General features: G+C 46.8%; 2 protein-coding genes across 5 annotated transcripts in view; both read right to left on the reverse strand.

The window, feature by feature from the left end:
• Positions 1–1,604: 1,604 nt before the first annotated feature.
• LOC123123958 (vacuolar protein 8) lies at positions 1,605–6,148 on the reverse strand. Of its 4 annotated transcripts, none has more exons than XM_044544638.1 (3): positions 5,821–6,058; positions 5,561–5,686; positions 1,605–3,581 (listed from the first exon to the last, which is right to left on the reverse strand). In XM_044544638.1, the coding sequence occupies exon 3, from the start codon at positions 3,541–3,543 to the stop codon at positions 1,861–1,863; it is 1,683 nt and encodes a 560-aa protein (XP_044400573.1). In that variant the 5' UTR covers positions 3,544–3,581; positions 5,561–5,686; positions 5,821–6,058; the 3' UTR covers positions 1,605–1,860. The 4 variants fall into 4 exon arrangements, with proteins under 4 accessions (XP_044400573.1, XP_044400566.1, XP_044400558.1 ...); XM_044544631.1 differs by having other exon boundaries at positions 5,561–5,683; positions 5,821–6,025; XM_044544623.1 differs by having other exon boundaries at positions 5,561–6,148.
• Positions 6,149–6,925: 777 nt separating this feature from the next.
• LOC123123978 (protein COFACTOR ASSEMBLY OF COMPLEX C SUBUNIT B CCB2, chloroplastic) overlaps positions 6,926–14,147 on the reverse strand; it is a 7,842-nt gene continuing 620 nt past the window's right edge. Inside the window, exons 2-7 of the mRNA XM_044544656.1 lie at positions 13,982–14,099; positions 13,829–13,900; positions 13,590–13,733; positions 12,465–12,618; positions 11,788–12,000; positions 6,926–7,709 (exon numbers count right to left, since the gene is read on the reverse strand). Coding sequence (XP_044400591.1) covers positions 11,804–12,000; positions 12,465–12,618; positions 13,590–13,733; positions 13,829–13,900; positions 13,982–14,099 — 685 coding nt within the window. The 3' untranslated portion in view covers positions 6,926–7,709; positions 11,788–11,803. The remainder of the gene's footprint in view (positions 7,710–11,787; positions 12,001–12,464; positions 12,619–13,589; positions 13,734–13,828; positions 13,901–13,981; positions 14,100–14,147) is intronic.

Raw genomic sequence — 14,147 nt, forward strand, 5'->3', positions numbered from 1 at the left:
TTTCTTCAAATTTATGATCTTTTTTAAATACATGATTTTTTTAAAAAAAATTGAACATTTTATGAGATTTTATATAAAAAAAGTAAAATGTGTGAAATTTGAAAAAACAAAAAAGAACCCGGAAAAAGGGTAAAAACACAGTTCCCAGTCAGGAACTTTCCGGAGGTTCCAAAACTTGGATTCCTCAGCACGTAGCTACCTTTAAATGGGCCAACCCATTAACACTGGCTAGTGGCTATGATGATGTGTGTTTCAGCAACTACTTGACGCAAAGCATGTTGAATAGGAGTGTTTTTCTTTTTCTTTTCCTTTTTTTGAAGCAGGAAATGCTCTCTTATGGTGTATAGATATCGATATAGGTATGATAAACCGAAGAAAATTTTATATAAGGGAATAGCTTTTGCACTTTGTATTTTGACCACCCAATATACTTCATACTTTTATGTGATAGACATACATTTTCTTTGCCATCCTTTAATCATCAAACAAATTTGTTTGCTTTGAACCATTGATCCACCAACGGGCTCAGTGAAGTGAAGTGAAGTGTTTGCACGTGAGAGATTGAAAACAGATTCCTGTCCGACACATCATCACATTCCCAGAGAGAGGGATTGCAGCACCCGAGCTCCACTGCTCCCTATATTTAAACATTTTGAAATTTGTATTTTTGAAGTTTCAAAAAAATGTGGAATTTTTCACGGGGATACATATAAACATTCCGAATACCCGTGGCAAGTTTTGGTAGAAATCTCGTTTTGTTTTGGGCTATAGAAAAAAAACAAATTTCTGACACTATATAGGAGAAAAGGTGTGCCATTTTCTGTCAGAAATTTCTCTTTTTTGTATTTCCCAAAATACAAAGTATTTTGTTTTCAGCTTTTTACCAGGCCTTACGGGTGTATGTATTCACGTATTTGATATAAGATTTTTTTAAGCAACGAAAATGTGTTTTTCAAAAATTTCAAATACCAGGAGCCCTGGAGCCCGGTAGCTGCAGCCACTTTTCGCACAGTCCCACCACTTCTTAGTTTGCACGAGACTCAGTCAAGACAATGATTGCCCGAGACTGACCTTTCACCTTCCAGATTAATCAACCATCATCTGCATCTGAAGACTTCATGCAGAAATCATATGGCGAAACAGAAGAATTCGGTTTGCTAATCAACATGTCTGTGATGTGCGATGGTATGATGCAGCCCCTGTTCACCAGTAAGTATCAGAGAGCGAAAGGGACCAATTACCCACTGATAAACACCATGTACCCTTCGCACGCGTGTGATTTGTCCCTATCATGTTCAAATACTCAACATGATTTTCAGACTACAATGACATGCAACAATTATTTCATCAAGGAGAGATTCTAGTGTTTCCGTTCGATGAAATGAGATTGCTGCCCAAGAGTTCTGTCAATATGCAGAGCCATGCAGAGATCGGAATTGGCACTAATAATGCTTTTCATACTACAATTATTTCATCAAGGAACTATGAGATTCTAGTATTTCCGTGCGATGAAATGAGATTGCTGCCCCAGGTCTTTGTTAATATGCAGAGCCAAGGAGAGGTTAGAATTGGCCTTAAAATCAAAACTCAGCACACAATACAAATCGGCAAATGTTCTTCACTGAACATTCTTTTATTGGCATTCTTCAGCCTAAGTTAAAGAACAAATGCATTGTGCATCAACTGCCTGACATAGGTGACATACACATTAACCAGCGGTACTACAACGCGGTATGTTAAAAGGTTCAGATCGGCAACAGTACTACTCTCTGCAGTCTGCACTGCCTTCATAGAGACTATGAACACAGGACGGCGGCTCTTTTTACAGGTTCACGGCAAAACGGAACGCTTCTCCTTGCTTTACTTCCTAGTGAATAGGGTGCGCAGCTTGCCACGCTCCAGCTTCTCGAGCAGCTTCTTGGCGCCGGCCACGTCCATCTCGGAGAGCTTCTTCAGGTACCCAATGGCGCCCTGCGCGATCATCAGCTTCTTGCACCGCTTGCTCGCCGACAGCGCCAGGAGGCAGGAGATGGCGTACTTCTTGGCCGTGTTCCCCGGGCTCGGGTCCAGCAGCTGCACCAGGTTCGGCACGCTCTTCTCGTCCTTCTTCACGTCCCTCGCGTTCGCCGGGCAGCTCATCAGCGTCGCCGTCGCCTGCGCCGCCACCTCCCGCGCGCCGTTCGACTTGGCCTCCAGCAGCCGCACCAGCAGCGGCATGCACCCGTGGTCGCCCACCAGCCGCTTCATCTCCGGGGAGCTGGAGATCTTGCAGATGGCCGCCGCGGCTGCCTGCTGCGCGCCCACGGAGCCGTCGCGGAGCACGTGCGCGAGCCGCGGGAGCACGCCGAGCGACACGAGGTTGTCCGGCGAGACGGCGGACACGAGGTTGCGGAGTGCGCCCACGGCGGACTCCTGCGGCAGCGGACCGTCGAGGTAAGCGAGCAGGCTGGGCAGCGCGCCCTCGGACACCACGGCGCGCCGCAGGTTGTCGTTGCTCGACGTGAAGTTCTGCAGGCACTCCGCCGCGTACTCCTTGGAACCCAGCACGACGCCGCGGTCGAGCAGGCTGATCATGACGCGCGCGATGCCTTCCTCGGCCAGCGCTTGCCGGACCTCCGGCACCGCGGAGAGGTTCTTGAGCGCGCCCGCCGCCGCGGATTGCGAGATGGAGTCCCCTGTCTGGCAGATTTCGATGAGTGGACGGACGCCGCTGTGCCCGACGATGGCGCGGGCAATCTCGGGTGACATGGACAGACGCTGCAGCGTGATGACGGCCTTCTCCCGGCCAACAAGGCTGCCGGACTCTGCCAGCCGGATGAGCGGCGGCAGCGCGCCCTCCGACACCAGTAAGCCCTCGCAGCTTCCGGACTCGGCAAGCAAGCAGAGCACGGTGGCTGCCTTCTCCCTGATCTTGGGCGCCGTCGCCGTCAGCAACTGCACCAGCGCGGCCACGTTGCCACGGCCGAGCGCCGACAGCACACTCTTCTCGTCCTCGCGCAGCGCATCAAGGAGCCCCTCCACAGCCCGGTGCTTCGCCTCGGCGTGCCCGATTTGCAGCCTAGCGAGTAGCTCCCGCACGTCCGTCTGCGAGGCTTCTGCCGCCGCCGCCTCAGCCGGAGGAGACGGAACCGTCACATCTGACAGCACGCCGGTCTTGACAAGCAGCGCGCAGTCCCGGAGGTTGAGGTCCAGCTTCCCGGCGAGAGCGTCCAGGTCGCTCTGCATCTGCAGCTTGCCAGCCTTGGGCGGCTCGCGGCAGAGCACGCCGAGCTCGGCGGCCTCGGCGAGGGTGGCAGCAACGGACTGCAACAGCTCCCGGCAGAGCGCGTTCTTGGAGAAGCAGGGGTGGCTGGACAGGTCGGACAGGCACGGCGGCACCCTCTCGAGCCTCGCCGCGATGGCCTTCCACCGCGCGCCAAACCCCGTCGCCGCGCGCGCCGCGTCCAGCGCCGCCGGCACCAGGCCCCGCGCCCGCTCGAGCAGGTCCTCCGCCGTCCCGGTCGGCGCGTCCCCGGCCGCGGCCGGACAGCTGTGCAAGCTCATTTCCTGGTCGCACCAGTTACAACACCGCGCCTTGTGATCTGCAGGCATCCACTAGATTAGCAACGCTCCCACCTCAGTCAGTAAAGGAAGAAGCGGACAAATCCTCGAAAAGAAAACAACGAAGAAGAAGCTAGAAGGGGACACAGGAAGGAATCCTCCGGTATTTTAAACGAATCAAAATCCGTCGTGGAAAGCTACTGCTAACCTCATCTAGCAATCTAGCATGTTCTCCCCCGGCCTTTGCATTGCTTTGGGTGGACGAAATGCGAAATCGGGCGGATCATGAGCTGCGGGCGGCGACACGCAAGATCATGAGCTGGTACGATGGCCCTATCAAAATTCCCAGGCTTTCTCACTTGCTTTGCACTGTTCGGTAACAGAATAAATTCAGGCTGGAGGCATTCTGAGTTTTGACCCGCGGAATGAGGGCTAGGTAGGTGACGAGTGAATGAGAACAAACAAATAAATAAATTCAGCAACGGGAGAGATGGCCAAGTGGTGCGAGCAGAACGGAACGGGATACGTACTAGAACTTAAGCCGAGTGCGGCGGCGGGTGGCGTCTCAGGAAAATTCGCAATCTATTGGAGTGCTTAGGACAAAAGGAGTATGATTTCGGTACTCATAATTTTCACACTAGAGTAGAGCAGGAATACTTTCTTGTATTCTAATCCAAAGATCTGGCGCTTTCGTAACACAAAAGAATCATGGGGAAATAATTGCGTGGGGCGACGTATCGTAGACGAGCCGATAAGCCCTTCAAAAAGCTGCATGCCATGTGAAAAAGAAAAAGGCAAAAAAAAAAAAAATCTCACCACAATTCTTTTACGTACTACTCCCTCCGTTTCTAAATATTTGTCTTTCTAGACATTCAAATGAACTACAATATACGGATGTATGTAGACATTTTAGAATGTAGATTCACTCATTTTACTTTGTATGTAGTCACTTGTTGAAATCTCTAGAAAGACAAGTATTTAGGAACGGAGGGAGTACAAATTTTATCACGAGCTTCTAGAGTAGACACGCATGCACGGAAAGAGATCCTGCAGACTTTATTTAACCTGACCCGAGATTAACACTAGCTAACCACTCCAGTTAAAAAAGAAAGTGGGTCCACCTGTCATCGGCACATGGAGGGACGCACCGCGCACGCGATCTGCGTAACACGATGTCTTTTTCTCCTTGGCCACAACTTTCCCAAGCGGTGCGTGCCGTACGGCCACGCTGGGGCCGGCGTGTCAGCGAGCGAGCGCGCGGGTGGCGGGGCACCGCATCATGAGCCGGATCGGCAGCGTCCGCGGGGAACCCAAACGAGGCCGACCGAGCCCAGAGCACACGACCTCGGGCTCCCGGATCCGAACGCACGGGGTGCTTGGGGTGTGGGCCCGGGGCAGCCTTTCGCTTTGCTTTCAGAGAGAGGCGAGGCAAAGCCGCACGCGTCATCGGGAGCGGGCAGCGCGGTGAATACAACTGTCGTATTGTGTGCCAGCGACGTGCGAGCGCCGGCGTGGACAGCGTCGGCGGCGGCTAGGCGCCGGCACGGATGAGGACGGGATTTATTATTGTGGTCTGGCCCTGTACTTTTGCTAAAATCGTAGAGATGCCCCTAGATAGAAAGTTCTGTAAATTTTCGAAAATAAAAACGGAGTATCTCGCAAACTTAGAAATCCCTCTATTAAAGTGTGCTTTAGAAAAAAAGTTAAAAAGAAGGGGGAAACGCTGTAAATTTTCGAAAATAAGTCGCTCCCAAATCTCCCTCGTATCTTTCTCAAACTTAGGATCATGCGCCCCAATTCGCAAACACTTGGAGGAAGCTTCTGAAATCTACAAGGTGGACGGACACAGGGAGAAAAGCCCCGGTGATGCTTAGCTTGGCTTCCAAGCCTGCCAAGGGAGCACGGGAAAAGTCGGCCGCGAGGAAGCAAAGGCGAAAGGCAACGGGACGCGTATCCAGCCCAGAGACCACGTGCAGAAAAAAAATCAAGGCGAGATGAAGCAAGCAAGCGAGCTAGTTACCTCGCCCTCCGGTCCACTCGCTTCCGCTGGACGCGCCCCCGCTCGCCGCTGCTCCGTCCCTCCTCCCGACGCCGACCGCCAGCGCGAAGAAACCCACGAGAGCTAGTACCGCCGCCGCCGCTGCTGCTACGATGGATATGCCAATCATCAATCAATCAGTTGCCCATCATAAGGGTCAATGGATCGCCAGCATCCAATTCCTCAGTGAGTAGGAGTGCGCGCGTGGGAGTGAGAGGTGAGAAGAGCAGGGCAGGAGCAACCAGAGAGGATTGGGGAATGATCGCCAGCATCCGCGCTGGCCTTGTAGGCTTGTAGCGAGCGAGCCGCGTCCGACAGGTCCCTCTGGCGTCGCGCCGCGCAGTTTCGAGCGAGTCGTTGGGGAGACGGCCTTCCGAATTTATTTCTCTCCGGGCGGGCGCTGCTCTGCTTGGCTGCTAGCAGTGGTGTGTGTGGGGAGTGGAGGACGAGGAGGTGTTTTGAATTGGGGCGAGGCGGGCCGTCGGATCGGGGAGAGGAGGGGGGCACGTGGGAGTGGGATGGATGGTGGGGGTCGGGGACCTGCAGCCGCGGGGATCCGACCGTTTGAGCGCTGCTGGTTTTGAATCGGTGAGTGGCTGCTGCTGCCACTCGCTCGTCGTCCTTTTACGGCTTTTGGCTGACATCCGCTGCAGCTGGAGGGAGTGGGAGGGTTTTTGAATTGAATGGAGGTCGCTGCCGTTTCGACTGTTCTACCCACGAGTGCTTGGCGATCTAGTCTTACACGATCTGACGATGCCGTTTGAATAAGCTTGACATCTTGTGGTTGAGGGTATTTTTGGATTCAACATAAACACATGGTAAGATCACCCTTTATCAGTAAAACTAAGCGATTAAGTTCTAAATCACCTTTTAATTGTACGATCAGTGTATGTGATGGTTTCATCTTGCGTCGCTGTTTGGAACAGAACCCGTCGCGTTACATGTGCGCGCCTCCTTTCAGATAAAAGTGGCTTTCAGCTCATCGCAAAGCTAATTTTAACCAACAGAATTTTCCAATCGCACAACACAAGGCAGGATTAGGTGTCAGTGTCTCATCCAGTATACCACGTACACGTACAGGTACTTCACGGGTTGGGAATAGAGTACTTTGCATACGAACGCCATGCTATGTCACTGTCTTGTTTGGAGGGATCCGCCCGTCCATCTACCTATCCGTGTCCGGTTGCCGTGCGCCACCATTTATTTGTGGTGCGTGCCCATCGGCTGGCGTTGCAAGCCTGTATTTATGACTTGTGGTGAGCTTACCAATCACCGTTCCCTAGTCACATGAGCATTTTCAGCTCGCCTCCTTCTCCTTTTGCAGAATCAAACTAGGGAAAGAGTAAATACCCGATGAGAACGCACCGAACCGTGCAAATCCTGTTCAAATGTTCCCTTTTACGACTCTTAAGTTCGTACTACCCTTGGCCGCGGTACACTGTTTTAGAATCGTTGAAAATTTGTACACCCATTCGACCAGAAATTTCCCAGCAACGAAGCAATGCATATCCTCCCCAGAACCACCACTGCCCCTTTGCTGCCAGTTCACACAAAAGACGAGTGGACCATTTAACCGATCGATCTCCAGCGTGACAGTAGCCACACGGCGAACATGGTACCATACAGTACAGAATACAGCTTGATGCTTCAACCATATCAGACGGCATGCATTAAACAACACCGCATGAGACGGCGTAGGTAGTAGGTGCACACTCAAGCTTGTGAGAGAGCCCAGCAGAGGGCTCCTGGGAGAAGGCTTTGGAAGGATGCCCAACTGATAATGTTCCAGGCCAAGTGATTTCAAACCACAAGAAGCCAAGGCAGATCAAGATCACAGGATGATGATGAGGCGTTGAGGACGGCTGATAGGAACCACCCAACGCTCTAGCTCAGACCACAGCTTCAGCTGGAAAAGATGGGGGTGGTTGGTGGGCTAGTTAAACATGTAATGGCATTGCAGAGGTCCATCAACTAATAGTTCGTCGCTCCATGGCGCCGCTTGCGTGTTCCGCCTCTGCCTCCAGCTGTTGCAAAGTACACATTCCAAGCAGAGACTTCATATGGCTGTTGGTTACCACACACTTGAGACATCCCATCCACTAAGCGAATCGTAACATCCGTTCTTGTCCAACTGCAAAAATAAAAGAAACTCGAGCATGACCATGTAAGAATCCACAATTATCAACCTTAAAAGTAAAATGTCAGTAAGAATGCACAATAACCAGACTATATCATACCACAATAAAAAAATACTCCCTCTGTCCCAAAATATAAGAACGTTTTTAACACTATACTAGTGTCAAAAACGTTCTTATATTATGGGACGGAGGGAGTAGTATTTACAGAAGATGCATCATAACATTTAAGTAGATTGGTTTGCACCACCAAAGTATGACAGCATATCAGGATTGTTGATAAAAAAGGCAAACATGGTAATCTTATCATCATTGCATTCTCCTTTTCACCCTTACTTTTGCATTACGGGGTTGATTTATTACGCATAACATTTAAGAAGTTGGGAGCATGATCACTTTTCTTAATGGTTAAGAATTGAAGATTTCCTACTCAGCAGTTGCACATGCCAACACTATCGACTAGGAATAATATGTTGGTAACCGTCATAATATTTCTACACAAACCTCTACTTCAGCAGTAAGATGCAGCTGTAGTTAATAGTTCTATGATTTATCCCCTTGAGGCAGCCAAACAATTAAGAGAAGACATCAGCAGCACCCGTCAAGACATATCACGTGTACCCAATCAAGCACTACTAAGAGACACGGACTACATACTTTGCATAGACTGGACATCTCATCACATGCCATCCAGGGCAAACAAGATATGAGATTTGTCACAACAACAACAACAAAGCCTTTCAGTCCCAAACAAGTTTGGGATAGGCTAGAGTTGGAACCCATAAGATCTCGAAACCTAGTCACGGTTTTGGCACGTGGATAATCCCTGTCCATGGCTAATTCTTTTGGTGATATTCCAGTCCTTCAGGTCTCTCTTTACACGGATTCCTCCCATGTCAAGTTTGGTCTACCCATACCTCTCTTGACACGCTTTAATCTTCCGCTAGACACCAGCACTTCTGAAGGCCTGCGTTGTATATGCCCAAACCATCACAGCATGTGCATCTCTGCTACACCTAACCGTTGGAAATGTCGCCTTTTAGTTGGCCAACAATCTCCGCCATACAACATCGGAAGTTGAATCTCCGTCCTATAGAACCTACATTTTAGCTTTTGTGGCACTCTCTTGTCATAGAGGACGCCAGAAGTTTGGCACCACTTCATCCATCCGGCTTTGGTTCGATGGCTCACATCTTCATCGATCACTAACCTTCTGCAGCTTCAACCCCAAATATCATAAGGTGTCCTTCTGAGGTACCACCTACCCATCAAGGCTAACCTATTGCTCCTCGTGCCTAGTGGTACTAAAACCGCACCTCATGTACTCAGTTTTAGTTCTACTAAGCCTAAAATCTTTCAATTCTAAAGTCCGCAACCACGGCTCTAACTTTCTATTAACCCCCGTCAGACTATCGTTGACTAGCACCACATTATCTGCAAAGAGCATACACCATGGGATATCTCCCTGTATATACATTGTGACTTCATCCATCAACAAATCAGAAAGATACGGGCTCAAAGCTGACCCTTGGTGCAGTCCTATTTTAATTGGAAAATCACCACTGTCATCACCACTTGTTCAAACACTTGTCACAACATTATCGTATGTCCTTGATGAGGATAATGTACTTTGTTAGGACTTTGTGTTTCTCCAAGGTCCACCATGGAGTAATACAATACAGAAATATTTTGTTTCGTTGGGGTTCTATCTTAACAGTTCATACTAACATACGAGCCCCTCCCTATTTGGATCCTGCTACGTTTTATGAAAATATAAATGAGTAATCAACCCAGTGTTGCGGTAATTTTCTTTGCACCAACATGATTCTCTTCACTGAGAGTCTGGCATGACTCCTGATGCACTGCTAATTCAAGTTCCAGCTAACTGAACAAAGGGCATGCTTGCTAAAAATATATTTGGAAATGCTAAGAACATAAAGGTACAGACTACATTGTTGGCCTGGAGACTGGAAACCTGGCACAGGAGTCAGAAATAGAAAATCCAATGTATAGCAAATGACTCTAAGAGCTAGCAATATGTATAAAAATATATATTAATGAAATATGTTTCCCAAAGCCCAAAACTACTCACTTGATGTCTGAAAATGCCAAGACAGCAGATACTTGAGCATATGGGTTCATTGTGCATGTATTGGTTCTCAGACGAGTTGTGGGTTTAGCAGGCTGAAAATATATGTATGTTCTGTTACATGAAACACGATGCTAGCATTAATTTTTATTGTTCAGTGGATCACTTCAAGGACTGATACACACATCTACCAGCAGTACAGACAAGATATAGCTCTCTAGTGAGGGGATACTGCATCTACGTCTTTTTCCAATAATGCGAGTTAAATCCAGGAGATTCTTGTGCACTCACCACATCAAAAAGCAAGAGAAGACAGTTGTTGTGGTTATCAATGAAACGGTACAAAAATCAAGTGTTGGATGAGTTGTGCCAGCTAACAAGCTATGAAAGTGAAATATACCTGTTACCTACCAACAAGATGCAGTGACTTACGACCTACATGTATGGCTCCAAACAAGTGACAAATAAACCCCTTTTAGTGTTAACTGTGTGTGCAAAAGAAAAAAAGGATACTAGCTTGAGATAGCAAATTCAATATGGAAATGGCATTTACTCACTAGCTGAAGGACTGAGCCTAGCTCTATCGGTGTGAGGTGTGAGAATTAATACCCCAACACCCAGGTTCAGTCCTCTTCAGGTTGAATCTGGATGCCAATTTTTCTTACTTAAATTGATACCTAGGTATCCATCAAATTACTCAACCGCCCTCAAAAGTTCTTGGTACATACAAGATTGTATTTTACTGCAATATCTGTCATCCTCTCATGTGACTACATTTTGGACTGAAGTGAAAAGCTCTTGGAAGATATACGGCTAAGTGGCTGCCATTCAAATTCTTATATCACTATTAGATTGCAGTAAAGAAATTCTTATATCACTATTAGATTGCAGTAAAGGCTACTCACATGTGGGATATGACATTCAAATTGAGGGTCTAGCTACTATGTGCTTGGCTATCTGGTTAAGAGCCAGGGCCTGCTTTGCTAACAAGTTCATCAGATCTCTCAATCATCCGCCATGCATGTTTTTTTCAAAATATTGTGCAGGTTTACAAGAAGGAAATGAAAATATTTTGCTGATTTTACAACCCAAGACTGTCACAATCATTTTTTTCAAGCCCTACTGCTGTGCAAGGTAATAATGGTTACTGGTGGCAATGGAAGCGGAGATTATTCTGAAGAGGCTGAACGATTCTACTGGATCATATGGCCGTTTTTGGTTGTAACAACACACATTTGTCACTACAGGTTGTATGTGTTCTGTTAAACTCTGTTATCCCTCAGAGGAAACTTGACAAGGCACATAGTGCACTGCAGCCAGGTTATTTGGTCAGTTGGGGCTTTTTACTTTAAATGTTGATGTTGGCCTGCCATCAACATACATGAACTACGGTTCCGTTATCAATATAATAGTGAAACCCAGCAGATTATTTACGTGGGGAAAAACATGCAGCCAAGATAGAAATCCCGGAACAGTATTTTCTGGTTTAAGGCAAATCAAATAAACATATCAAAGTACAGATACCAGGACATACTATAGTTAAACATTTAGCTTGCCCATTGAACTATTTTTGTAGGACAATTTGGTTTCCAAACAGTGCTGCTCACAATGAAAATCATTTCTGCCTACTGATCTCCCAATAAGTCATAATCCTCTTAGATCGCACCTACCTTGTGTCCTTGTCTGAGTTCGCAATGAGTTGCTACAAAAGCAGTTTGCATGCATCATTCTATTGTTCACACCCCGGCATTACGAATCCAATTTAGTAGTTCTATGCTGCCGCCCAGACCACAGCATTTCTGTCAAACTTTGAGGGTAGTTCACTAATTGCACATTAGCCTATACAAGCTCTTAAATAAATATTTCAGCAATAGCATTGGGCAAATGTCCGGTACTGGAAAGTTTACTCACTGGCTTGTACAAAACCATTAGCTTCCTACGAGAAACTAGACGTTTATATATCTCAAAAAGATAAACTGGAATACCTTGGGTGTTGATGATTTACACAAGTCGAAATTTATTTGCAACTGTTCTTATCCAAACCATATCTTTCTCACTGTATGCATAATTTGCATTGGAGGCCAACAGGACGACACCTTCAGCTTTTGATTCACCGTTAGCTGGATCAGGGTTGCTCACAATTGGTTGTGCCAACACAGAAAGAATTCCTTGTGGTAGAATATTCCCAAGCTGTGTGTCTGATGAAACCAGCACGGTTGGTCTATATAAGACACATACAATCGAAAAATATGAAATAAGGAGAAAAACAGCAAGACAGATATTTTATAAGCATCTAAAATCACAAAGGAAAACAAAAACACAATTTTACTGGTCAACTAGACATCCGGTAGTCGTATTCCTAAGATGCCATAATACAAATAACCTCACATATACAAAAGCATTCAAACCAATCGTTATAGAGCTGCCAAGAATTTCACTACAATTACTGATTGATGGCAAGAAGGCACGGTGCTTAATATGAACTATAATAACTCTAAAAATACACATGTTGATGCTTGTTACAAGCAAAATGTCACCTAGATTGACTTCTGCAATCAATAAGGGCAAGAAAAATAATATCGATTGGGTAGCTGGACCAAAACCCTTTGCACAAACTTAGCAGAAATATGCTCTCGTAGGCAGGAGAGAACGATACACTTACCAGAAAAATTAGGAAAGTACAAAGCACTGCTCAGATTGTCGAGTCCAGCTTGTTCCATCTGACTCTTGAACCAATCAATCATTGCATATTTAGAGATATCTGCAGGAGGATCCCAGTATCCTCGTATGCACAACACATTGCCAATTGCTATGAGCTGGCACAAAGCAAAAAACCAAGGTGAGGCATCTAACCAGGAGCAAATCATGCTAGACATTATCACACAATAGACAATTTCATAACAACCAAACATTGCTACTCATGCAAATGATGGAATTACTCCACAATCCATGTATTTAACTGCTAGACAGTACCTTAAATTATCCACTATTCATACACAAATAAAATAAGCGATAAAAAATACACCAACAAAAGAAGCAACCTTAACAAAAAAGTACATGACTTCTTAGAGTGCGTGCAATTGATCCTGTCTGGATTTAATTTCTACTCCCTCCATTCCTAAATATAAGTCTTTTTAGAGAATCCACTATGGACTACATACGGAGCAAAATGAGTGAATCTACACTCTAAAATATGTATGTAGTTTGTAGTGGAATCTCTAAAAAGACTTACATTAAGGAACGGAGGGAGTAGTAAATAAAAAAACATTTAGATTGGTAATGTGAACATAATGCCAATAGATTTCTCGTTGAGATCAATTTCATAGTATAAAACTCCATTAACATATTATGCATACAAAGGGAAACAGTCAAAAGATACATGTTGGATACCATGCCAGTGTCTAAGACATCATCTATTTCCGAACAGAGGGGGTACTAAATAAGTAAATATACACCAGAAAGAAGCAAACTCAACCAAACACTACACTGCAACAGTCCTAGTGATGTCTACAGTAACTTGATTTTTTTTCCTCTGCAGTTACTATTTGCGGCAAGCTAGGATAACATGGCTTAAGGTTGACAAAAACATAAGGCACTAGACTATCAAAGCCACAAAGATAACAATTCCAAATATTTAAGTTTATCAAATACTACAACAGCTTGAATCTGAAGCATAAGTACCCGGAAAAAAAATGAACAGCTTAAGACATGACATTTCGGTCAGCTCCCACCGAGAATTCAATACTGGTTAAGTCTATATGGCTGAGAAACACCTAAAAGAACATACCACTGATGTGGTGTTCGTGTTCTGCAGCAGAACATATGTGGCCCAGGCCATATCCTCTTTCTGCGACGTCGAGAGATCATCAGGAATCACAAACACCTGCCTGCTCCCTTCTGGCAGCGGCACACGGCTGGAAGCACCAGCACCCTACAACAATCAAAATTCCCAAGTCATGCTCATTTCCCAGCATTCACCGTGCGATCCCAATGTACCATTCAGGACGACTCATTGAAGCATCCCACCTCTAGGAAACGCCCGAGGTACGGCAGCGCCGCTGAGAACGCGGCCAGGCACAGCCCCAGAGCCTCCGACCTCTGCGATTTCGCGTAACCGGTTAATCAGGCATGTGAGTTATGGCTGGGCATTATCAGGGTGAAGGTGCAGAGGTAACAGACGAGCTGCGCGGGGGTTGGGGACGGCGAGAGGAGGTGGTTGAGGAGGACGAGGGCGCCGAAGCCGAGGCCTATCCACCGCGGGAGGTACGACTCGTCCAGCCCGGGGATCCCTGCGATGGTGCCACGCCGCGTGTGAGATAACGGAAAACGCGCCATTAGAGTGGTT

This window comes from Triticum aestivum, chromosome 1B (genome assembly GCF_018294505.1).
Source record: "Triticum aestivum cultivar Chinese Spring chromosome 1B, IWGSC CS RefSeq v2.1, whole genome shotgun sequence".
Lineage (NCBI taxonomy): Eukaryota > Viridiplantae > Streptophyta > Magnoliopsida > Poales > Poaceae > Triticum > Triticum aestivum.